Here is a 26,808-nt window from a genome sequence, read left to right as displayed (position 1 = left end):
GATCAGGGTGGGCTTCACTTGTTCTCAGGTTGCTGCCATAAAAAAGTCTTTTCTGTGAAAAAAAGAAATGAGATCAATAAGCCTCAGTTATAACTATATTATGGGCAGAGGAAAATTAAAATTTAGCTTGCACATCTCAGTCATGGGAGTCTGCGGTGTAGTCCTATTGATCACAAATAGCCTTTGAAGCTGGGTGATCGAAGATGGCTGCTGCCATATGCTGCTGGGGCTGGAAATTATAAGCAATATCACAACATAACCAACCTACTCCAATTCATCAATAGGGTCTGGGTGAAAGGGAGAGGAAGAAATGTTACTCTAATAATAAACAATATCCATGACAAAAGTATGATTTCTTACCTCTTGTATTAGCTCTTTTTGAATAAATGCTTGTGCTTGCTGTTTTTATAACAAGCTGATTGGCTGGAGAAAATGAGGGACCATAAATTCCTCCATGTCCTGGGGAATGTGACTATGCATTTTCAGGATGCCTTTGGAAAAAGAGTGAGCGATCTTTGATAAGAAGATACAGTTTGCTCGGTTTCAAGAATAAACTATGCCAAGAGTTATCTTTCCCAGGAATGGCCATAAAGCCCTTCTGAAAAATAAAAGAGGCCGTGTAACCTATTTGAAATAATATTGAAAGTCCCATAGATTGAATTTTGGTGGTTTACATATATTTTCTTTTGTGTGTGAATATGTGTATTTCCTTCTTCCTTTGATGTAGCATTGTTAATCTCCCTTCTTTGACCTCATCTCGACCTCTATTTATTCAGCATTTTTCATTGTCTTTCAATAGTTCCAGTGAAAACTTAACTAGCCCCTCTAATCTCTGTGATTTGCTATATAGTGGACATTTGTCATTAGCCATTCTACATATTAATATTGCTCTAACGTCCTTTTAGGGAATTATTTCACCCCTTTGTGTATGACGGTAGTTGGAAAGTAATTGTAGGTGCCTGCATTGAAGCTGGGTAAGTACAGCCAAATTGAATTTTTTCATCCTACACCATGAATCTGAGCAAGTGAAGCAAGAACAAAACAAATAATTGACAGTCATATACAGCAGTGTCAACAGAGCAGCATCCCGGCCACACTGTTCCAGCCATGCTATGAAGTCTATACTTCCTCTAACCAACATTCCTTACCAACATATTACATAAGTCAGTACAGATGCTCTTCGATTTACTATGGGGTTATGTCCTGAAACCCTATTGTAAATTGAAAATATCCTAAATTGAAAATGCATTTAACACACCTAATCTACTGAGCATCATGGCTTAACTTAACCTACCTTTAACTTGCTCAGAACACTTACATTAGCCTACAATTGGGCAAAGTCATCTAACACAAAGCCCATTTTATTATGAAGTGTTGAATACCTCATGTAATTTATGGAATACCATCCTGAAAGTGAAAAGCAGAATGATCATGTGGGTAATCACCATTAATGCCCACAGCTAAAAGTACACTGGGCCTGATGAATGTTTGAGACTTTGAACTAAAATTAATTGCTGGATGATGTGGATGCTACAGCAACAGGATCATCAATTTCTCTCTCTTCTGATGAGGCTTGAGAATAGCTGGTAGAAAGCACTGGGGCATCAACACTTGTTGATGGTTTAGCAGGCATAGTGCTCTCCAGCGGATTGCTTTTACACCACGGTAAAATCGAAACATCCTAAATCAAACATCGTAGGTCAGGAACCATCTGTACTTAATTATGTATGTTTTCATAATTTTAGTACTTCAACATTGCCTCCCCAACAGGATTTTAAGTTAAAGAGTTGATATTTACTATATGCTGAAAATCTTAGGAAAATAGAAAACATAAACTGAGGGGGTTTTAAAAATAAGTTCTACAAACTAGAAACAGACTCATACATACAGAGAACAGATTGACAGTTGCCAGAGGGGAGGAAGTTTGGGGAACTGGGTGAAAGAGGTGAAGGGATTTAACAAGTACAGATTGGTAATTACAGAATAGTCCCAGAGATGTAAATTACAACATAGGGAATATAGTCAATAATATTCTAATAACCATATATGGGGCCAGTGGGTACTTGAAATATCGGGGAGACCACTCTATAACGTGCATGATTGTCTAAACACTATGCTGTACATCTGAAACTGATACAGAATAATACTGAATATAAACTGTAAAAAAAGATTCTATTTAGTACTCATGAAGACATGTTCATATATGTGTAAATAGACACATATATTAGAAATAATTATAAAATTTTAATAAAAGAAATAAAGGACTTAAATAAATAACACGCATAAAAAAAGAAAAAAGTTTAGGATGAAGAGACAGACACTACAGCTAAAGTAACCTGCCACAGGTCTCAAGCTTAGCAGTGGAATCAGGATTGGAGCCCAGGTTGCCTGCTCTGCTGTTTATTACTCTCTCCACTACAACAAGTTTCCTTCCTGTTCATTAAGTGTTTTTTTTTTTAAAACATCAAGACTAAACTATGAATCATATTCTCAGATAATATTCAAGGAGAACATACTATGCATTCCAATAAGAAGCCTAAGAGCAGTTATAGAGCACTCACAAAACAACAGAACTGCATCCGTCATTTTAGGATGTCATCCCGCAGGGCTAATGGAACACAGAAACTAATTCCCAAGAATGTGCCAAAGAAAGTAATTTCCCACAAGAACCCAAAGAAATACACTGATCTGATAATGACAGCATAACTGATATACTGTTCATAAGCCTTCGTTTATCATGGGCTTTATAGAGTTATTCCCATACTGCACAGACATTTTTCTCTTGGTTTCTTCCCTGAGACAGCTACAGTGGTTAATGTTCCAGGGTTAACCGGAAGGTATCATGTTGGATTCAGAGTGACTATTTGCATAAGTGTAGCAGAGAGCAGTTTAAGGGGTCCTGTGCCGAGAGGTCCTGATCCACATTAGAGAAGAAACCAGAAACATTGCTGCAAGAGGACTGAGCGCACGTCCCTCACAGTCCGTGCATTCCTTAACATGGTTACGGAAGCACTGCTCTAATGAGAGACATTGCCTATTGCTCCCGCCAGAGATTTCCATCTCTGGAGTTGAAATCTAAATCCAAGAGGAAATGTTTCCTGTTCTGGGTTTAAATCATAAATATTAAAGAGCAGAACTTTTAGCTGCCATGCTTTCATTATTTTCCACGCATTTTCTATATTTTCCACATAATTTCTATAGCAAATTAATGGCTCGTTCTTCTCTCTTTTGGCATGATTAATATGAACTATTTACAACAAATCTACAACCCATCATCATTTCAATCTTATAGCAAAGAGATATAACATCTAGATATTAGATGTCAATTATAACTACTTAAGTATATACACCCCCACGAGAGGCAAGAATTTAATCCTCAGGTATGAAGAGTTGAGCGAGATGAAAAATGGAATAGCATTCCAGGTGTACTGGTTAATAATGCAGATTTTGTAATCAAAGAAAACATGATAATTTCAAGAGAAACATCAAAAGTTCTTTATTCAAAGTAATGTCCATCGCTAGCTACACATTTCCCCCATCTTTCAGGTAATTTGTGGATACCGTCTCAATAGAACTTTTCTTGTTTGAGGCAGGCCATTCAGAGACCAAATTTTCCACTTCTTCATACGTTTTGAAGTGCTGCTCAGAAAGTGTGTGTGCTATTGATCAGAACAAGTGGTAATCTGAAGGAGCAAGGTCTGGTGAATAAGGTGGGTGGGTTAATACTTCCCAGGCAAGATCTTTTAACGTGTCTTTAACTGGTTTTGAAGTGTCTGATGGTGCGTTATCATGAAGCAAAATTACTTTGCTGTGTTTTCTGGCCCATTCTGGTCATTTTATGATCAAAGCGTGGTTCAAATTGATTATTTGTTGTCGGTAGTAATCAGTATTAATGGTTTCACCTGGTTTTAGAAACTCATAATACACCACACCTTCCTGATCCCACCAAACAGGGAGCATTGTCTTCTTTCCGAATCGATTTGGCCTTGCAGTCAATGTTGATGGTTGACCTAGATCAATCCATGATTTTGTGCATTTTGGGATTCTCAAAATAAACCCACTTTTCATTGCCAGTCATAATTCGATGCAAAAAGAGACTTTCTTTCGTGCCGTTGAAGCAACATTTTACTGATGACTCTTCAGTTTTCCATTTGTCTTTCATTCAGTTGATGTGGTACCACTTTCCTTCCTTTAAAATCTTTCACATTGCTTGTAAACAATCAGAAATTGTTTGTTGAGCAACTTTTAATCTTTCTGCAAGTTGTTTTTTAGTTTGACATGCATCTTCATCCAATAATGCTTGTAATTGTTGATCTTCAAACTTTTTCGGTTGACCTGAATGTTCTTTGTCTTTCACATCGAAATCATCACTTTTAAAGCATTTAAGCCAGCGTTCACAAGTATCTTGAGATAGAGCATGTTCACCATAAGCTTCCTGAAGTATATGATAACTTTCAGCAGCACTTTTCTTCAAAATAAAGTAATGAATTAAAACTTACCACAAATGCTCTTTTTTTGGCGTGAAATTCGACATTTTTAAGTGTAAAAATATCTATGATGTTAACACCTTCAGAAAATGTGACATGAAGTTTTGAAGCTTGCTGTCAATACAACAAAATAGCATACATATCAAATCACATATATATCAACATATGTGTAACTCCATCTATTTTAACTATTGAAAAAAATCCACATTATTAACCGGTACACCTGGAAAATGAATTTTTTATAACTATCTTGACATAGTAGTAGCATTGAGGTCATCAAAGAGCAAATGTAAAATATCATAGTAGTTTCTTACCTCTGAGACCAGGATTCTTTAGAATTATATGCTATGTGTGATCCATTAAATAAAGTTAGTTTAATAAATCCAGAGTCTTCTACCAGCAGGCTAGGGCCAAGAAAATGCTACGTTTGGGGACGGGAAGGAAAGTTGTCATCCACACCTTTTACCAAGGCCTACAAGGCCTTCTGCTTCTTGGGCTCTGCCTACTTTGCCAGATTATCTTCTATCACCATCTGCCTCACTAACCAAACCATCCACCGTGACCTTCTTTCTCCATTTTACCTCAGGGCATGTTACTCTTTTGCCCCAGACTGTGGAATGAGTGGCTTTTTCTCAGCTTCCTACCTGCCTACTGCCATCTTCATAGATACTTTCAACTTGTTATTCTATTTGCTTCACAGCATTTAACACCAAACAAAATTACCCCACTTATTTGTAATCAGTTTACTTACAGTTTGAACTCTATGGAGAAACAAACATGAAGCAGTTTTCTTTTTTTCCAGTCACGGCCTTCAACCTTGTAATGCTCAATTTTCCTTTCCTGCCTCTTAACAATAGCTCTGGCAGCTCTCAAAGCTGTTGGATCACTTTCAATTATGAAAAATTCAATCTATTTGAATTTTAAACCTGTCTCGTTTTCTTTCTCAGGATGTGTCTTCCCAGAAGCCTCCTGTACACCTTATCTCCATTCTGTCCAATATTAGGGCTTCTGGAATAGGGGGTAAAAAGGAAAAAATATGGAAGACAGCCAAGAGCTTTATGTAACTGGCTGGCTGTGGGTGGGCCTCTCTAGCTCATTGAGGCTTCTCTGGGCAACACCACCTGGCTTTTGAAGTTCTCCTTGTTGCAAGCCTCCAACTTCGGGTTTTTCAGAAAACTCTGAGTGATGCCTGACATAGATAATCACACTCCTTCCAACCTTTTCACAGCAGCTGCCCCAGGGGTATACCACTATGCTCTTGGTATCGAGAGCTCAGATGAGGTACCAGGAGGTCATCTACACTTCATAATGTCTATTGGAACTGGGGAACTCTCACATCTTTGCCATGCAAAGGTCCGAGGACAGGCCATTTCCTCTGTTCTGCCATTTGTTTCTGATTTTTCCCCTCTATGTTAAGATGGCATAGAGGTGACTATCCATAGCCCTAGTCCTAACTTTATCCCTAACACTAACCTGGGCCCTAGTCCTAACCCTAGCCCTTGAAAATAGTAGTAATAATAATAATAATAATATAATAATAATAATAATAATAATAATAATAATAATAATAATGGATGGCATAGAGGCAGCTCGTAAGTATAGCATGAGCAGATAATCCCATAGAAAATAAGTTGCACTCTAACTTCCTTGCAGTTATCCCCCATCTCTAGAGTGGCTCTCTTGCAGCTCCCTTCACTTAGCTTTAGAGAAGAGACTGCCAAGCACTCTCTAGATAGTTGTTTCTCTCTCTATCCCTGCTCTGATCTCCTCTAAGAGAAACCAAGTGGTAATGAAGTAATGGGAAATGGCCTGAAGCATGGAAGAATTGGTTTAAAACCCACAAGCCTCGAGGGGATGACTGTTTCCAAATCTTTTCTGTTGTCTTTAGAATCTGCAGCAGTCAACATATTTTTAAACTCAGGCTTTGGCTTCTAGTCATGAATTTAGGAGTAACAAAAAAAGGGTCTCTTTTACAAATCATCCTGTATTAAATTTTATTTTGTGTGTGTTTATTTTTTAGCACATCCCACCAGAGCGAAAGTTAAAAGAGGTCAAGGATACCTTACTTCACTACCACACCCCAGCCTATAGAATAGGGCTTGGCACATATGAGGTGCTAAATAATATTTACTGATGGATGGTATTCTCTGTTTTTCTAATCCTCACCCAAGGATATGTTTATTGACTTTTTTTTTTTTAAGAGAGAGAGAGAGACATGCATTGATGTGAGAGAGAAATATCATTTGGTTGTCTCCAGTATGTGCCCAGACCAGGGATCAAACCCACAACCTAGGTATGTGCCCTGACCGGGAATCGAACCTGCAACCTTTTGGTGTTCAGGACAACACTCCAACCAACAGAGCCACCTGACCAAGGCTGATGGTATTCCAAAACAAGGAAAGCTGCAGTTTGAGTATTTTACTACTACCCAGTGTTCAGAAGAAAAGGGGATCCCAGGTCTACAGTAGTGACCAGACTAACTTTTATAACAAGATAGTTACTAAGTTGAATTAGAATCAGGGCTCCCCATACACACTCTTTCCTTTTCTTTCTCTCTACCTTCCCTTCTTCCTCCATTCCTGTTGTTCCTCTCCCTTCCTTTTTCCTTTCCTCCCTTCCCTTCCCCCCTTCCCTCTCCTTCTTTTCTTGCCTTCCTTCCTCCTTTTATTACTTAAATAAGGAACAAAAAAATATAGAATCTTATAAGCATATCAGGCTAAACAGAGGAGATTATACCAGTTAAAATGAAACTGTGAAATGCTGGGAAACTAGAACTGCAAGTTGACTAGTTTAGAATACATCTTTGATATAAAACTGAGTTTCAAAGGAACTTAAGTGAAGCAAAGAGTATTATAGCTATAGCCAAAAGACCCAGTCTTCTTCATATCTTTAATATGAAAAAGATCCCTGGTAATAAAATTTACTTTTCATCCAAACTTTTAGAAGAGAGAATATTTCTTCAGTTCCTCCTCCTCCTTTTTTTTTTTTTTAATCAGATTGTCTCTTATCAAATTCATACAGGGGAAGAAAAGTACTGTGCAATGTCTCCCTTGGTTCTCTGCACGACTTTCCTAAATTCCCTCCTGAATTTTTTCTGTAGGTCCACAAGTAATTCCTGATTAGGTGCATAACAAAGGTGATATATTCTAAGCCAATTTTAAAAAGGAGAACCAAAGGACCAGGAGCTGCCAAGCAGAGCGAGCACACTCTTCACTTAGACTGCCTGATTATTTGAGGTGGCTTTAAAACGGAGGGTCTAATGATACTGGAGTAGATGGCAGCCCTGCCCCCAAAGGACCTCTTTTTACTGTCAAAGAACTCAAGTTTTTAAAATGAACCCTTCTTAAAAGCCCTTGCCTTTCCCTTCATTGCCTCTGACACCATGCAGGTCATTATTCTGGGCCACATGAAGCAACCACTAAACACATTGGCAATTGCCACACTTGTAATGAATGATCTTTGGAATCTCCTTCCCACTTAGCACATCTAGGCAACTACCAAATTGTGTAGTTTCTACCCATAAAGAAGTTCTCAATTCTGTCCTACCAGTTTCTCATCATCGAGCCAGTCAAGTACATTGTAAGGAAAAATTATGCACCAATGTAAAAAAAAAAAAAAAAAAAGTACCTAGCATTTAGATCATACCCTTCCAGGTATCTGATTCTAGCCTTTCACTGTCCTTCAGTTATAACTCCATAAATTTTAGATACCTGATAACAATGCACAAATAATTATTGTCTATAATTGTGTACATTCCGACTGGGGGAGAGTTGATTAACTTTCCTCCCTTCCTACCCTCTCCAATGAGCCCATTTTTAACCCTATTTGCACATTTATTTCAATATTCCAATGTATAAATATGTCTTTTTTAAATTCTCCTTTGAACTTGTTGTAATACCTCACCAGTTCCTCATTAATGAGTTAAATAAAATCTTTAACTTCTGTTCATTGTTATAGCTGCATAAAAGTTATGACTTAACCTTTTTTAAAAGAAGTGTATTTTAACATACTCAACAATGATAGACTGTCATATCTTGACTTTCAAGGTCATCAGTAACATGGCCTTTGGACATTCTACGCCCCATGTACAGTCTTTGATACTAAAACAGTCTAAGTCACTGTTCTCTGAGTACACCATGGGAGCTTTTATTTCTCTCTTTCTGGTTCTTGACCAAGACTATTTACCTGTTCCTGTCTTATCTAACTCCACAGCTGGACCCATGGACCCGTGGGTACATTGGGCCACTGGGACAGTCTTAATTTCATAGTCAAGAAAGCACCCTACATACATAGAAATTTGGTTGTGCACAGCCAAAAAGTAATTCTTCACTGGTGATAGCAGTATTTTATAATCTGGTTTTATTATTTTATCAATAGGTGATCTGTCAGAATATAATGAGAATCAGGTGAGAGATGATAAATAAATTTGGTTTGTTAGCCTTTTTATTGTTTGTCTGTTTGACTATATGTGAACTCAACTCAGTCAAGAAAACATTTTATGTTCACTGAAAGTAGAACATCCCTTTGCAATCTGCTCTAGTGAGTTGTTATGGTTCTGAGTTTACTGTTAACCTGTGATTAAGGTTATAGAGTTAAAGCTACAAGCTCTCAGCAAGTTTGTGTATCTGTAATTAAGAAAAACCTTTACTTCTCAATGTGTGCATGATGTTTTCCTACCTCTATAATATATAAATGAATTATGAAGTATCTCAAATCCACATAGCTCCATTCTAATTCATTCTTAAAGGAAAATAAGTACTTATATAACTCTAATATTCTCAAATTTCTTAGGAAACAAAGAAATTGTAAAACTAGGCTTAAAAATTTCTTACAAAAACCTCAAGGTCAGATAGAAGCAGATTTGTATACAAAGTTAAGCGCACATAATAAAGTTGAATCTTTTACAAACTAGGCTTGTTTGATAACTGTTGGTTTGAAAGCAACTATATGATTCTTCCCTGGTTTTATCGATGTGGTTGTATTGGTTTGCTAATGCTATGTAACAATATTACCACAAATTTCTCAGCTTAAAGCAACACACATTAACTCACAGCTTCTGTTGATCAACCAAAGCTAAGTTTATTAAGCCTAAGTTTATTAAGTCAGAAAGACCACCACCTTAGAAGATCCTAGTAGTATCTCAAAATGGAGAGGTTTGGGAGCATAATTATAAGGTTTGGGCATAAGTGGTTGAAGGCAGGTTTGTCAATAAAGAAAACTAACTGAGACAGGGGACATTATAATTTAGGATTGAGGGACAAATGAGCAATCTATTATCCAGATATGAGATAAAGCTGTTTGGCCACTTGAATAAACTATATGGATAATTGCTTTTCAGGAATTTCCTGAAGCAAATAGTGAAATCATTTGTTGGTTTATAGCTTTATATTCCTGAGCAAGAATTTCCTGGAACAAATATTAAGTTAAATTGATTCAAGGGATCTTAGTTCTCAGTCCCAATCATTAAGATATATAAATACAAATGGTCTAAATTCTTAACTTATAATTCTCATAAATGATTTTCTAAGTTATAATACGTTAACTTAACCAAGATCTTTATTTAACTTTAAAACCATAGACTATAGTTAAAGCTATTTAATGTGTAATGTCGGACACTAGATAATTTCTAAGCAAAATATAACAATGAAATGTGGTCACCCAACGTATTTTTAATATATATTATTTTATCTCTTATAGCGGATATATTTGTTGGTCTGTAAATGATTGTCTTCATTTTTCTAATTTAAAAGGTGAAAATGGGTTGTGTGACTCTAGAGGGCTTTATGTGTGTATCCATGAATTACTTAATTTGACAGGAAGTTATAATTCATATAGGTAATCAAAGGCAATACTAAAGCAATAATAGTAGAAAAGTACTACTGAGAATGCAATGGAATGGAATGTGTTTCATTTTTAAGGAAAGGAGAGTAGTTTTGCTTGAAAGTAACAAATCTAATTCTTCCACAGTGTGAAAAAAGATTGTGTAAGACAAATTTTGGATATAGAAAGTCATAGATTTGTAGAAAAAGTTGTATTTGTGTCAAACTGCAAATAATGAGTCTGAAAAGAAGCAATAAGCTGTATTCAAATTTTGACAAAGTTCACTCAGTTTCGAAGGTTTATTTGTAATATAATTTTAAAAGGGGGGAAGCTCATGAATCTTTTACTGCTAAATAGGATATCAATGCAAAACTAGAATTTCGTTTTCTATATATCAAAATGACAGTTTATCTTAAATCATCTGTTCTTCTCTTTTTTTTTTTAAATATACTTTTATTGATTTCAGAGAGGAAGGAAGAGGGAGAGAGAGATAGAAACATCCATGATGAGAGAGAATCATGGTGGATGGGCAGTCTCCTGCAAGTCCCCCACTGGGGATCGAGCCCACAATCCGGGCATGTGCCCTTGACCGGAATCGAACCTGGGACCTTTCAGTTCGCAGGCCGACGCTCTATCCACTGAGCCAAACCAGACTGGGCTGGTCTTCTCTTAACAAGAGGTAGTGAAGTGGGTCAAAATATGCCCCTCCAATATAGACCACTTTGGCATATTGATTATGTTGAATTAAAGTTATTTAAAAGCAAACAAACACACAGCCAGTTCAAGAAAGTCACTCTGACCCCTCTTTGTTACCCTGCAGCCGGAAATAAATCTCCCATGAGAAAGGTACCCTCCCTGTACTAAGAGGGTACAGGGCACCGTTACCATCAGAAATAGGAAAGTCAACGCTGAGAAGGCTGCATAAACAAACCTGTTACTTCCTCTCTACTACCTACAATCCAAACTTTTTTCTTGTCAATTCTTCACAAATTTATTGTTTCTTTATCTAAAAGGTCCAAAAGTTGTCTGCTTTGGTCACTTCTTTGGCTCGCATACTTTAATTTCCCATATGTATGAAATTAAATTCATTTTCTCCTGTTAATGTGACTATGTCAATTTAACTATTAGACCAGAAAAAAAGAAAAGAAACACAAACTAGAAAGGAAGGGAAAAGGGTTTTCCCCCTACAATAGTAAATATTCTTTTACATTCTGTGTGATCTGTCGGCATGACAGAAATTCCATATCCCATCAAAATGGTTTTCTGTGCTTTGTGCTGACTTTTTCAAGCCCTTGATTAAGTGCCCACTTTTAAAAAGTCTAAACCTGTAAAGAATTTTTATAAGAGCTTATTTGAGTCTAAACTGACAATAATTGCTGGGAAACAAGATCTCAAATGCTCCGGAGAATAGCAATTCTGCAGTTTCTCTTATGCATTTGGGATTGAGGAGGGGACATAAGGAAGATTACTTAAGATTATGGGCTCTCTGGAGGGTGGTTATGCTTCTGAAAAGAGGCATTTCAGAGGTGTGTTAGCCTACATGCACAGAAACAGTGGACGGGGCTTATTTAAGGCAAAGATAAATCTCTTACTAAAAAACGTTACATACCTGACTATCCACATGACCTGCCCATTTAGAAATTTATGGTCAGATCACCTTGTGAGCTTCCTTTATGACCAGAACACTTTTTTCATCAGTATAAGCAACAAAAACATAAAGTTCCTCATTTCTGAGAGAGCTAAGATTCCTTTCAATTGTGCTACCTTCTTATTTAGAATATTGTATTGTCACTTTGATGAATAGGTAGCCAATTTATTGTTTCTTGGCCTCACCTAAAAACTTTTTTGATTTTGCTTTTCCACAATCATATCCTAGAATTAGAAAAATAAAATTTTCAGGATTTTTTTTTTTTTTACATATAAAGCTTCTTTGAAATTTCCTATAAGGTCCCCTTCATGAATTCATGAAGATTTTTTCTTTTGCCTTATAAAAAAAGTGATAACTAAAATAACTGTTTCTTGACATCTGTATTTCTTAATTAGCTCAACACTACTGTAAGAACTGATCAAAAGAGTGGTTAAATTGATTGGTACATTTTATATAGTAGATGAAATATTACTTGTATATATGTTTCTGAGATTGTATAAATTACAGAATGAATTTGAAGGCCCTGGAGATTTGTCAGTGCTCTCACTGTCCATAATACAGTAGTCTCCCATTATCCATGACCCTCCAGATGCCTAAAACTTCAGATAGTACCTAACCCTTTACATACTGTATTTTTCCTATACAATCCTACCTATGGTAAAGTTTAGCTTATAGATTAGGCACAGTAAGAGATTAACAATAACTAATAGTAAAAGAGAACAATTATAATAATGTACTGTAATAAAATTATGTGAATAGCTTTGGGGCCATTATTAAGTAAAATAAGGATTACTTGAACATAAGAATTGTGATAGTATAACAGTTGATCTGATAACCAAGACAGCTAAGTGACTGGTGGGTAGGTGGCGTATATGAATATGCTGGACAAAGGGATAATTCATGTCTTAGGCAGGATGGCACAAGATTTCATCACACTCAGAACAGTGCGCAATTCAAATCTTATGAATTGTTTATTTCTGGAATTTTCCATTTAATATTTTTGGACCACAGGTAACTGAAACCACAGAAAGCAAAACCTCAAATAAAACTAGACTACTGTATGTTTTTCCTCCCTGGAAAAACATTGACAAGTTCTTACCAAAAACTATATACTGCACTCAACAGAGAATGTTACTGTTTTAAGTTTTAACAATGTTGGTTACCACAGTAAATTAACCAAAATCACTTAGTCTCATTGACAGAGGGTTTCTGTTATCTTCTGATGCTCATCAAAAGGCTCACAAGTTAAAGTTTTGGGTCCTGTCCAGGCAGCTCAGTTGGTTAGAACATCATCCTGATATGCCAAGGTTGTGTGTTTGGTCCTTGGTCAGGGCACATACAATAAACCAATGAATGCATAAGTAAGTGGAACAACAAAGTGATGTTTCTCTCTCCCCCCACAAAATCAATCAATCAATAAAAATTAAAAATTGTATTTTCAATAAAGAAGGGCAATCTCAGAATTTCATGGAAAGGACTAGACCATGTACTTTGCTGATATTTCAATGAACAGGCTCATGTGTAACAACTTTGGAGCATAAGAGAGCATTGCCTGCACAATTGTCAGATATATGTGGAAACCAGTTGGGATTTCCAGGATTCTTTTTAGTTCAGAAGCAGATGACTTCATGAAAACAGCCCAGTGAGCCAAGATGCAGCAGAACAAGAAATAAATACATAAAACTAAATGAGCTAATAAGGGAAATTTAATTATAACTATTTGGTTTGGAATACTGATGGCATCTATTTATTAACTGTCTGTTTTCTGATGCTTGTATGAAGAAGCCCTTTCTTTTACTTGGTAATTTATCTCTAACTCTCAACATCAAGTGGAACATTTAAAAAATCACTTCTAACTATCAGTGCCTTCTTCAAAATTTAAAACCAAATACCTTTATTAAGTTTCCATATCTTACATGAAAATAAAGTTACTCACATGAGGTCAGTAAGAAGCTATCTTCCTTTCACCAGGTATCAAATTATTTTTTAAAAGTATGTATTGTACCCCAACAGAGAATTTTACCATCTTAAATTTTGACATTGTTATACAAGGTCATACCTGAGTGTCATATTTGAAAATATATGACATTTAATTAGATATGGAAATATCATCATTAAGGAGCAAGTGTTGTGTTTTATGTGTAAAAAACAATGCTTACAAATCCCATCCAAGAAAACTAGCCTGGTACTGGTTTTGTGGTTAAAGCCTCACAGGTCATAAGCATATTTGGGACTTCAAATATAAATGAATTCATCAGAATCTAGAAGCAATGAAGGTGAAATCTTGGTGGGTAGATTTTTCTTGGGCTTGGTTTTCTAATCTCCAGATAGAAAAAGAACAACGATGCTTTTAAATTATTGAGTCCTTTATTACTTAATGAAATTATGTAGCAGAATTAAATTATTTGGCCTCTCTAGTTACTCAACACCGAATGCTCAAGGAGGCATATATGGTTAGTTAATACTTCTTGCTGAACTAACTTAACAATCTGGCCAAAACATAAATGAAACCAGCGTTTGAATGTGTGTGATTGAAAATAATCTCTATGGGTTATTTATGATCACAAGAGTGAACTATTAAACTAAGTTATTTGAAACTTGGAATAAGGCAAGATGGTAGGTGGCAGGACTTTTCAATATCATACTGTAACTGGACAAGCAATGGGTCCAGGCTGCCTGTCACTACTTGAGTCAATTAAGCAGAGACAGGGTTGAAACATATATGAGCTTGTAGTCAAATACTGCCAGCAGTATGGGAGAGCAGCAGGTCATCCACAAAAATCTGCTCTGCACCTCATCGTAAGCCAGCTGCCTATATTGGATGGAAGGACAAAGATTACATGGGAAGTTGGCAAAGGGTATGACAAATGGGCAGTTTACAGGTAATGCAGGCTGGAGATTTGCAAAAGCCTATGGGTATGCAAAGGCTGGGGGTTTTCAAAGGGCTAGCAATATGCAAAGGGCTGGCAGCTCTGGTTTCTGCAATAAGGTTGTTAATCCTTCCATGATAATGGGAAGCTCCTGGGATGGGGAGAAAACCAAGCTCCCAGGTCCCACGTGCAACTCCCAGACAGGTTAGAATGTGCCTTCTTTAATCAGAACAAAACAATCACGGTTAACAGAGCATGATAAATATTTCTTACAATTATAGCTGGTCCCCAATATTCTATTTCTGGCCCTATAAATACTGGAGTAGTGTTTAACAGACTAAAACAAGGGTTATTTAATTATCTAAAGGAATGTATCTGTGCTTGATTTGGCTACTTTCTATTAAACACCCAGTCTCTAAGTCACATATGTTAACTTTGTAGATATGGACTGGCAGAGAGCAAATTTAAGAACTGCTGGTGAATTTACTAGTGACAAGGAACTTTGAAGGAAGAAAGAATCTCTGATTGAGCAATCACCCAAGTATCAAAAACTGTACATTATTCACATAGTCATAAAAACAACCTTGAGTGATGATAGATGTTATTATCTTCATTTTACAAGTAAGAAAGTTGAAGTTCAACAAGTAAAACGATTTGCCACATTATTTAGCTGGTAAATGCTGGAGCCTTGTGCCAAACCCTTACTGTTCTTTTCAAAACTTACGCTCTTTTTGCTACATTATTCTACCCCCATAGTATAAACTTTTTTCATAAGGACCACAAAGTTATACCTGCCACTTCTGCAAACTGAAAATGATATCTCAATGTCATACCGCCCCCCGCTCCCCACCACACACATACAAATAGAAAGACAGAATCTCATGATGGGAAAGGTAAGTATATGTTGTGTGTGCATAGAGTAAGGTCTATGAGTCATCTCCTGAAACCCACTAAGTGTTGGGTTGAAGATTGCTCTTTATCATCTAGCTAGATGGTCATTAGAAGGGTTGGAGACAAACTACCCCTTAGGAAAAACTGGCTAAAGAATAAATCATTTCAAGTGTGTTACAGACATTACCTAATACATTTTCACACATCCCTGTGAACTACACAGCCCTACACAAAAGCATCCTAATTTGTTTACACACATTCAAATGTGATATAGTGTAAAATGGAAGGCCAAGGTGCTGCTAACAACGTTAGACTTACCTGAGGCCTAGAGCAGTTTCAGGCCATTTCAGCTGCAACACCACTAAATTAATTAACAGCTATTGCTTTCCTTAACCTGCTTGATGAAAATGTCAGTACCATTTGGGCCAGAAGGCGTGAAACCAGGCAAGTCATTTAGGATTTCTTTTTCCCATTCTAGTTGTCCCACTCTAATCTGATCAATGCTTAACACCTTTCACCTTAGAAACAATGGGATATATTCATATTTGCCTTCCCTAAGTGACAGAGTATCTTTTAAAAAGCAGTGAACTGCGAATTTCCAGCTAATTTAGAACAACTATTCTGCCCTGGCCAGTGTGGTTCAAAGCATCACTAGGTGCACTGAAAGGTCACTATTTGATTCCCAGTCAAGGCATATGCCCAGGGTGCAGTTTGGTCCCCAGTCAGGGGTGTATGGGAGGCAACCAGTGTTTCTCTCTCTCATTCTCTCTCTCTCTCTCTCTCTCTCTCTCTCTCTCTCTCTCTCTCTCTCTCTCTCTTTCTCTCTCCTTCCCTCCCTTCCTCCCTCCCTCCCTCCTTTACTCTCTCTCTAAAATCAATAAAAACATTTTTTTAAAAAAATAATAATAAAACAACTATCCTACAGAAAGGAGAATTTGTCTTAACCCTTAAGGAAGACCCAGGGCAAAATAATTGTTTTACTACCATCCCTCTCTCCCTTTATTTCTTTAACTGGCAAGACATATTGATTTCACCTGAAAAGAGAAATGTGCAACTTGGGAGCAGGAGGTGCAATTTTCTGTCCTACAAAAGGGTATTGAAGGCACAATGGAATACTATGCACTATAAAAAAGGGGCATCTTACCCTTTGAGACAGAATGGATGTACCTAGAGATTATTATGCTAATCAAAATAAGCCAGTTAGAGAAAGACAAATATCGCATAATCTCACTTATATGTGGAATCTAATGAACAAAATAAACTGACGAACAAAGTAAGTCCAGAGACATGGAAGCATGAACAGATGGAAGGTGTGTGGGGGGAGGGGGGAGATGGGAAGACATTAACCAAAGAAGGTATAAGCATATACGCAATAACCCATAGACATAGACAATAGTCCAGTGAAGGCCTGGGGTGGGGCTGAAGCTGGGTGGAGCGGGACAAAGAGAGGGGGGCGGATTAGGGACATCTGTAATACTCTCAACAATAAAATAAATGTTTTTAAAAGTTGGGTGTTAAGGGGATGGGTATTGAAGGTAGTGAGGTGGGGCCAAATTTCACACATGAAAATGTAATAGGTATTGTATTTTCTGGGTTTTAATTTTTAAACATACTTCAATGTAAACAAAAAGAGACTGAAGAAATGTTATGATAATCTTTCCCAAGCTTGTCCCCAGTCCAGTCTTTCCCATGTAAGTAAGTGGTCCTTGAAGCCACCGGTTGTTCAAGCCAGAAACAGAAGTCACCCTTGATTCTCCCTCTCCCTTATCTCCCACATGCAATCCATCAAATTGTATTGATTTTACTTCTGAAATCTGTCTCCAATCTGTCCACTTTTTCCTCATTTCCTCTTCTTTTACCTTTGTCCAAACCAGTAAAGTGAATGAGGCTACCAGGGTAAGAGTAAAGCACTTTCTCAAAAGTACAGACATCTGGGAAAACATCACCATTGGTAACAGAAGGAAAGAAGATAGAAGCTGAAAAGGTGGGAGAAACAGAATACAATTGAGATAAGCAGAGAATTTAAACAGAAAGAATCAGAGACCCAAGGTTGACTCTCAAGCATTTCCCAGTCTGAAGACAAGAAGGACAGGTGTGAATATAAGGTGAATTCAGAATATGATTCTTGTTTTTAAGACTTATTATATATGAAATGTTTACTTTATACAACTTCCAAAAGGGAAGATTTCTATTTTTTTTCCAAGGTGAAATCCTCCAGACTTAAAAAAAAAAAAATACTAAAAACATATAATAAAATAACCGAATGCAACTTTAGAATTTCTTATTCTTTTGATTTAGTTTTTGAATATTTGAGTAAATAAAAATTGGGCATTTGGTTTTTGTTTTGTTTTGTGTACACTTAACATGATCAAAGAATCCAAAGGCTAATGTTCAATTTCATTGTGATAAAAATAAGTTTTCAATCTTCGACAGGAAATTGTTCACTTGTTTAGATAAGCCAAAATTCAACTTGGAAAATTTTTCTCTACTACACAATCATAAAAATTCTAAGACAAAAGTGTCTCAATTTCTTCCAGTGTTCCTCATTAAATGATATTTAACCTGAATTTAAGAAATATTAATGTTTATTAAGTTCAAGGCATATTCATGTATTAAAAGATAATTTTAGAAGAGGATATAGCATGACTTTCATATAGATATAAAATGAACATGTGTCAAAGATTTTATTTAATTCATTAATTAGTGAGGGGACCAGTAAGATTATAATTGGTTCAAAGGAGAATTCAAAGAACTACACATACATGGACATTAAGAATGGTGAAATAAATTTGCTAAACAAACATAAAACTTCAAAACTGCTCACTATCCACAGGGCAATAATCAAATGAATCCCAACAAGGTACAATTTGCATTTCTATGGACAAAAATAATTTGCATTAGTCTACATATTATATAACTTAGAGCAATGTAAAATAATTCAAAGACAATAAAAGATCCAGAGACACTACAGAATCAGATAATCTGGACAATGCCCAGTTTTCCATTGAGGACAGCCATAATATCTTGGTCCATTTCCAAGTCTTTCACAATTTTCCCCTACAAATAATACAAAAAGTACTAACTCCCTGTGGCCCAGTGCATAAAATCTGAAAGGAGGACACTAAAGAAGAGAAAGATAAACATAATAACTGAATAGACTATAAGGCACATTGGCATTTATCCCAAAAGATAAAACTGATAATTTCCCAATACACACAATGTTCACAAGGAAGATCTCTGTTCTGACTGGATGGCACCTGTGCTGAATACACACTTAAGCATAGACAGGAACAAAGAACTATGATAAATCAGAGGAAGGAAAGAGTTATACTGTATTCTGATAAAGAGCCATGTTGCTAACTTCACGGAAGAGGCAAAATAGAGCAGGTCTTTAAAGGGGAAATTTTTTTTCTGATTGTGGTAATCATTTCACAAACTATGTGTATATCAAATCACCACATTGTATACTATAATATAAACAATTTTACTTGTCAATTATATTTCAATAAAGCTGGAGAGGAAAAATAAAGAAAGATTTTTAGATAAGTAGAATATGAAGTGTAGGGAAAAAGGATTTCAAGTGAAGGGAATAGTAAGAGAAAAGCGACATATACTAATGTTCCTAGCTTGTAGTTTAGCATGTTTAGATAGAATGAGAGCTAAACAGAAGAAAGGGAGAGTTAGGCCAAATCATGTCAGGAGGCTGGGGATTCATTTTGTTCCAATAGGGAGCCAACAAAGTGTTTAAGCAGGGAAATGACAAGATCAATATAAGCCCAAAACAAATAATTCTAGCAGCAATTGGGGAAAAGAGATTTGAAAGTGAAAAGTTAGAGATAAGGAAGCCAGTAGAAACCTGTTGCAATGGTCAGGTTGGAGCCTAAACCATAGCATTGAGGAGAGAAGAAATGAGCCTTGAGGAAGGTGGAATGAACAGGATACAGTGATGGACTAAGTTAGTGATTTTTGTTTCTGACCATGCATTCACACCAGTTAAAAATTTGAGCACACACCCCTATGCACATATGTATTTAGTTATAAAATATGTACTCCTCTACTAATAGACTAATATAAATGCATGTGATTTGAAACATTCATTTGTGGGGAAGGGGGAAAGTTCCCCTTTCTCTTCTCTGGTTCTTTTTGGCTGGCCAAATAAACCAACAAGGGGCAGATTTAATATCACGCACGCGTGAACCTCACCTACAGGAGAGTCAGAAACAGAAAGAGGGACTGAGGTATGTGTATAAGACATCCTTAGCTAGGGATGCGGGAAGGTGCCTGGGGGGTTTCAGTCATTTCAAGATGATAAGAGCAGACCTTTAATAAAAATTTTTCTCTGCTTTATAGATAAGTTAAAAAGAAGTTATCTTATGGGCAAGGTCTCAACTCAAATTCTTCTAGGTAGTTAAGGGGCGGTGGGGAGGAGAGACAAGTTTCTCTGGAGCCTGAAGCCGAAATTGCCTTTAGCTAAAAATAATCTGCATACCACTGAGGCGCACCTTGGGGTGGGCTCTTCTGGACCTTCGCACATACATGCTCACAAACTTCTTTTTGCTCTCAAAGGGAGAGCTTTAATTCATGTTTGGGTGCTTAATTTGTCCATTTTGATGGCTTCATATCAGTAGTAACTCTCATCTCAAAGTATCATAAACTTACAGCAAGAGCCATGGTTTACAATGAGGGGATGTAAAATTCTTATTTCAAATAATTTGATAATTTAAAAATGTTTTAGATTTTTTTGCAGAAGTTATATATATGTATCCAAATACATATATATACATATATAAAATGTATACATATATAATCTGTGTTTGTATATAATATATATCTGATATATCGACATAACTTTAAAAAGTCTTTATTGTTGAAAGTATTACAGGTGTCCCCCTTCCTCCCCCGTTAACCCTCTTTACTCCATTCCCATCCCCTACCCAGGTCTTCACCACACTACTGTCTGTGTCCTTGGGTTATGCATATATCTATTTTAAACTACGTAATGTAGCTGATGAAGAGCTTGTTTTAGGAGATCCCATTCTGTATATTATTCTTGTTTACTAGGGCTTACTAATTAGAATCACCTTCAATTCACATTCCCCATAGGGATATTAAAAGTCACCTTCTATTTTATGAGTTTAAGTGAAAATAGATAATATAATCTGTGAATCCACTTGATAGGCTCATAGGCACAATATGCTTCGCCCTGAGGATTCCTTTCCAAGTACACTTGGCATGGTTCTACAGAAAGACCAAATCAGAGGACCAGGGGAAGTCCTTATATGGAATATTAATGAAGCCTTATTTTATTATACTTAGAAATGTTGAAATAACTTTCTAGGCCCAAGATGAAGCTTCTCCTGCCCCAGGGTGCCACATCAGAAAACCAAAACTTAGTTAACTTTCCTGTCCCTGTAAATACTAGTACTCTGCTTAAGCAGAATGCAGTATATCCAGTCAGCCAATCCCAAATGCCAAGCAAACTCTGGGCTCTGTACTTATTTCCCTGTTTCTTCTCATCCCAAACAAGTTTGACTATGTGGCCCCAGCCAACCAGCTATTTTGTATTTTTCTCTTCCTTGTTCTTTATTCTTTATCCATTAAAAGCTTTCTACCATCACCCTATTTTGTAGTTCTCCAAAAAGTGATATAAACAAACTTTATTTTCTTTAATCATTTTTAACAGGAATTAACTATAAATAGAAGTTTTAGTACTTGGTTCTGACTACCCAGTAGCTCATCTTGTGAACACACCCCATCCCCATTAAAAACCATACTTTAAATAAGGCAGAGGAGAAAGAAGATGAGGCAAAGATTAGCAGGAATAACTTGAAGGACATTGGAATCAACTAAATGGTAAGCATAACAGGATGAATGGGTTTAGAAGGAAAATAAAATTCATTTCCAACACACTGAGTCTGAGGTACCATGAGATACTCAACAAAGCTGTCCCTATGTGAGAGAATTCTGGAGCAAATGAGAGGAACCCAGGTTACATGCTTGGATAATTGAGGCCAATCACTTTCATATAGGGCCGTGGTCAGCAAACTGCGGCTCCCGAGCCACATGCGGCTCTTTGGCCCCTTGAGTGTGGCTCTTCCACAAAATACCACAGCCTGGGCGAGTCTATTTTGAAGAAGTGGCTTTAGAAGAAGTTTAAGTTTAAAAAACTTGGCTCTCAAAAGAAATTTCAATCGTTGTACTGTTGATATTTGGCTCTGTTGACCAATGAGTTTGCCGACCACTGATATAGGGGTTTTGAAAAAGCAAGAGAGCTCTTCTTGGCGATGCCTGGGGAAGGAAAGAAGAGAGCCAGAAGGATGCAGTAGCATGGAAGCCACAAAGAGAAGGTTTTAAGAAAGCAAATATTTCAACTATGTTACATAGTCAAGAAAGATAATGCTAAGATAAAGACATTGGATTTGGTCACTCAGGTTTCGGCTGACATTTGAAAGAGTGCTTTAAATAAAATAATAGGAGCAGAAGTCAATTTTCAAGTGTTTAAAGAACCAATAAGTAGTCGGAAAAAAATAGGAACAGTAATCATAGACTGACCCTCAAGAAGTTTGATGGTTAAGGGAGAAGAGAATGTAGTGAATTAAGGAAGGTACTTTACATGGGAAGCATTTGAGCTTATACATATATATGCATAAACAGTGAAGAGGAATAAATTGAAGGTAGAAATAAAGAAGGAATCTTAAGAGACCAGGTTCTCAAATGAAATGGTTTTGATGCAGTCAAGGACACAGATGAAAGAGATAGCTTGGGAAGAGGGAAGAGAAAATTTTCAAGTCAGAGGGAACTAGTTAATAATACTGTATTGCATTTTTAAAAGTTGCTAAGAGAGTAGATTTAAAAACTTCTAATCACAAGGAAAAAATCTGTAACCGTATGGTAATGAGTATATTAACTATATTAATTGGACTTATTGGGTTGATCATTTTGCAATATATACAAAAATCATTGCGTTATACATCTGAAACTAATGTTATGGCAATTATACTTGGTTAAACAAAATCACATTGGTATAAACAGCAATAAATGATCACAGTATAGCAGGAACTGTTTGTTCCAAAAGATTCTCTCTTCAAAACTGCACTCCTCTAATTGACCTGGCTGCTCCATTTCAATGTCCTTATCCTGTCCTGTCCTGTCCTGTCCCCATGGCTTCCTGTAGTACAATGGGAAATAAATATTTGGCTTACAAATAAATAAAAGGAAGATAAAGTGTGATAGGATTGGTTTTTGTGTGTGTGTGTGTGTTGTTTTTTTTTTTTGGGGGGGGGTGGTTTGGTTTTTTTTTGAAATAATGCACATTGAGAAAATAGGTTGAAAGTGTTCCTATCAGATGGTTTATCTTTTATCAGACCATTGGGAGGTGAGGTAACCTGCTGAGCATTAGTAAACATTCTGTACCATATAAGGGCAGACAAATAAATGTGGAGCCACTAACTAGTTTTTAGCATCATCCACATTTGAGCTGAAGAAAGTTCCGTCTGATCAAAAGTATGTCAGAGGGGCAGTAAGCCTGAGTTTTTGAGCCAGACTTGAGGAAGATGAGTTAAAATTATAAGAAAGTCAGGCAAGAAAACATGACTTACCCAAGGCAACAGCGGCAAGCGGATGAGAAGAGGCAACATATTTGAGAGTTATGTAGAAGGGGGAATGGGAGTGGGAGCAAGTAGACACTGCAAAGTCAACCCTACTCTTTCTAGATACTGGTCAGAGAAGGAAAGAGAGATGCAGAGGTAAACACACAGAAACACAGAGTCCGTGGATGTGTTTCACTAAAGAGAGAAAACTAATTGGTGGAAAGGAAGCAGCCAGGAGCAAGGGAGAGTTTTTAGGAGACCAAGAGAAGATAATTGACGTAGGGGTGACTGATGGAATCATCAACACCTCCAACAAAGGGGGACAGGAAGAGCTTCAGAGCAGGGGCAGAGGGAAGGAGGAGGTCCACCCGCTATTGACAATATTTCAGAAAGCCTTCTGGAAATTGCAATTAAACAAAATGTCAAGTTTCTTTACTTTTTGGCAGGCGTTCAATCAACTCTTGTGGGTTAACACTGGTTATCGCACACTTATCAGAAATTCTAATTTGCTGTTGATGACATCATAGCAATTTCTGGGATGTGACTGGCAGACCATATATTGTTAGCGGGGTTATTTATCTGAGGTTTGCGATATCTGATTTAATTCTCCGGCATGTGATTATCCTTGGATTAGAAGAGTGACAGCCAAAATTAAGCGAGCACTTCCAGGGAACAGTGCCTGGTGTTTGTACACGTATTTAACTTTATTGCTTTATGAGCATTGCATCCACGACAGTGATGTATGTGATTTCATTTAAGTGACAAAAATCTTTCACGATATGGGGAAACTTGGATGAAAACATAATAAAAAGAGCCCTTGGATGAAAAGACTTGGGGTGACAAGATCTCTTACTGTCCCTTCATATCTAACGTTCCATAATTTTAAGAGGGAGGCCTATGAACACCAGTTCAGCAATGGCTGCGTGGGAAAGGTGGTGGTCAAGAATGCTTGAAAACACCCCCCACACCCCCACCGACCAAGGACTCAATGCTACACCAGGCAAGGAGCAAGGGAAGCAACGTCAGAAAACATTCCCACCTGGAAGGCTGTACAGGCGACGCCAAGAAGAAAAACAGAAAAATAGAAGAGGATAAAAAAGGAGGGCAAAGGATAGGAAACAGTGGCGGAACAGGGCAAAGGGGGTGCTCTCTCTCTGGAGAACCACAAAACATTAACCAGCCGCGGAAGCGGGCATGGCTGTCACGTGCACACTTGGTGTTTGGCACATCCACCTTGTGGAAAGGCCAATAAAGAGTGAGGTTCTCGCTCACCCACACCCACACCGGGCTAGGCTCCCTCTGCAGCACCGCCTCCCCTGTCCTCTGGCTGATCTTCGCCCCCTTGGAACTGGGCAAACAGACCTTTAAAAAAAATAAAAAATAAAAGTTACTACAAGAGAAATGGGCCCAGGCTGTGACTTGAGAGTTCAGACTGGCCGCACCCCCGGGACCAGCATCTGGGGGCAGCAGGGCGCCAGGTGGCCCGGGCGGCGTCGGGGCGGCCCTGGCTCCCCCCGGGCGGGCTCGGGGGCAGAACGCCCAGGACGGGTGCCCGGGGGCCAGGAGGAAGTGGGACGGTGTGTACTTTTCTTCCGGAACTGTGGTTCTATTGCCCCGACCTGGGCTCAGGTGGCGGCCAGGGAAGCCAGGGGCAGCTCCAGAGCGCGCCATCCGGCCCCGTCGGGCCCCGTCCCCTCCCCTCACCCCCATGTCTGCGCCGCCGCCGCCGCCGCCGCCGGCCGCCGCCCGTGACCCGGTGACCCCGGAGGGCCGTCGGGGGCCCGTGACCCCGGAGCCCCGGGCATCCGGACCCCCCTCGGAGACGCAGCCGCTCTTAAGGCAGGAGGCTGAAGGGGAGGAGGAGGAGGAAGGGGAGGAGACAGGCGTCCGGGGCGCCTCGGGAACCGGCACGGCGGAGCAGCGGAGACGGGGCTGGGGGGAGGCGGCCGAGGCGGCCGGGGCCGAGGAGGGGCCGGAGGCCGGGGGCGCGGCGGCGGCGGGGCCGGGCGGGCCGGCGGGAGGCGCCGGGGGCGGCCGCGGGGCCTGGCGGCGGCTGCTGGCCTGGCTGCGGCGGCGGCAGCCCCAGCGCGGCCCCTGCGCGGCGCCCCTTCCCCGCTCCGCCGCGCTCTGTTGTCATGGAGGAACCAAGATGGCGGCTCTGGCCTACACCCTGGGCAAGCGGGAGATCAACCACTACTTCAGCGTGAGGAGCGCCAAGGTGCTGGCGCTGGCGGCCGTGCTGCTGCTCGCGGGGTGCCACCTCGCCTCCCGCCGCTACCGAGGTGAGGGGCCCTCCCCCTGCCCGGCCGGGGGAGGAGGCGACGGCGCGGAGGCCGCCCCCCTCGCCCGACACACGCCCACGCTCCGCGGCCGCCCGCCCGCCCGCCTGCCCGCGCCCGGCCCGGGGGAGGCGCGGCCCCACTTGCCCCCAGGTGTCCCGACCGAGGGGACCCCGGCGCGGGCCGCCCGGGGGGAGAGGCCCCGCGGTTGTGGCCGCCCGCGCTGGGGTCGGGGGCGCCTCCTCGGGCCGGGCCGAGGGGCTGCGGGGGTCCCGGCGCCGGCGGGGCCCGAGGAGACGCGCCCGCCCGGGGGTCGCGTGCAGGCGGTCGGACGGCGGCCTCGGCGCCCAGCCCGGGGTGCGTGGAAGGCAGAGGCCGCCTGCCAGGGGCACCTCCGCCTGGAGTGGGGTCGCCGTGTCCCTGGCTGGGGGTCCGGCTCTTTAGCCTTTTGTCCCCCGCGGCCTCTGCCCCCGAACCGCGGGGCTGAGCTGTTTGTTGTTGGACAGCGACGGGGGCCGCCCGCCCCATTTTCCTCGGGGCCCTCCCCGCCCCGGGGGCGACAGCTGGCAAAGATGCCCGCGGCCAAATGCAGGAGGTGTCACTCAGCCTCTGCGACTCAGACACGTCCCGAGGGTTCTGGTTGCACCCTTTTTACCCAGTCGAGGCCCCGGGGCACGTGGGCCCGGAGAAGTTTTGAGTTTTGAGTTGTTGCCAGGCGCCCAGGTGGGCAGTGAGGGCGAGCTGGAGGCAGGTGGGAGGGAGGGAGAGAGGGAGGGAGGGAGGCCCGCCCTGTGGGTGCTGAAATGGGTGTCAAGGAAGCGACCTCCTTGCTGCAGAGCGAGTGATCTTTCAGTCCTCAAGGGGTACTGACGTGTCCTTGTGGGTTCGTGTGTGTGTGTGTGTGTGTGTGTGTGTGTGTGTGTGTGTGTGTTCTCTCTCAAAATGCCACCAGGAGAGAGGCTGACCGGCCCAGGGACATTGATAATGATCGGATCTCTTATTTGGGGCTCTTCTCTTATGGAAACCATTCTCAGGACCGCTCTCGGTGACTGTGAGGTTCATTGGTCAAGATGCAATGTGCAAAAGGGACAGGTGGGCATTGAACGCTCTTGCCATTTAATTTCACGCCCGCTCTGGCAAAGGATCCCGTAAGGGCGGTCCTGGGACCTGAGCTCTTCCCATCCCGGGACGTCTTTCCACGTGGAGGAGGCTTTGGTGCATTTT

The 26,808-nt window shown here is 39.8% G+C and overlaps 2 protein-coding genes across 6 annotated transcripts in view; one reads left to right on the top strand and one right to left on the bottom strand.

The window, feature by feature from the left end:
• Window positions 1-482: 482 nt before the first annotated feature.
• LOC129151504 (translation initiation factor IF-2-like) lies at window positions 483-25,442 on the bottom strand. The gene is made up of 4 exons (XM_054726610.1): window positions 25,398-25,442; window positions 25,010-25,201; window positions 24,578-24,667; window positions 483-491 (listed from the first exon to the last, which is right to left on the bottom strand). The coding sequence occupies exons 1-4, from the start codon at window positions 25,440-25,442 to the stop codon at window positions 483-485; spliced, it is 336 nt and encodes a 111-aa protein (XP_054582585.1).
• The window catches only part of CASD1 (CAS1 domain containing 1), a 44,831-nt gene continuing 42,850 nt past the window's right edge, over window positions 24,828-26,808 (top strand). For 2 of the 5 annotated variants that reach the window (XM_054726183.1, XM_054726180.1), the window contains exon 1: window positions 25,383-25,587. In XM_054726183.1, coding sequence (XP_054582158.1) covers window positions 25,455-25,587 — 133 coding nt within the window. In that variant the 5' untranslated portion in view covers window positions 25,383-25,454. Of the gene's footprint in view, window positions 24,883-25,297; window positions 25,588-26,808 lie in introns of those variants that run through there. The other 3 variants (XM_054726182.1, XM_054726178.1, XM_054726181.1) reach the window with 3 other exon arrangements.

Source organism: Eptesicus fuscus, chromosome 14, assembly GCF_027574615.1.
Source record: "Eptesicus fuscus isolate TK198812 chromosome 14, DD_ASM_mEF_20220401, whole genome shotgun sequence".
Taxonomy (NCBI): Eukaryota; Metazoa; Chordata; class Mammalia; order Chiroptera; family Vespertilionidae; genus Eptesicus; species Eptesicus fuscus.
The sequence above is the reverse complement of the archived record's forward strand: the minus strand, read 5'-3'. Positions and strand labels throughout refer to the sequence as shown.

Excerpts from the sequence above, each read along its gene's own strand:
- LOC129151504 (XM_054726610.1), bottom strand. The coding sequence starts at position 25,442 with ATGACAACAGAGCGCGGCGGAGCGGGGAAGGGGCGCCGCGCAGGG. Across the intron at positions 25,202-25,397 it reads GGAAGGGGCGCCGCGCAGGG|GCGCCCCGGACGCCTGTCTC; the intron begins GCCGCGCTGGGG and ends CCGGTTCCCGAG. Across the intron at positions 24,668-25,009 it reads GCGGCGGCGCAGACATGGGG|GTCTGTTTGCCCAGTTCCAA; the intron begins GTGAGGGGAGGG and ends TTTTTTTTAAAG.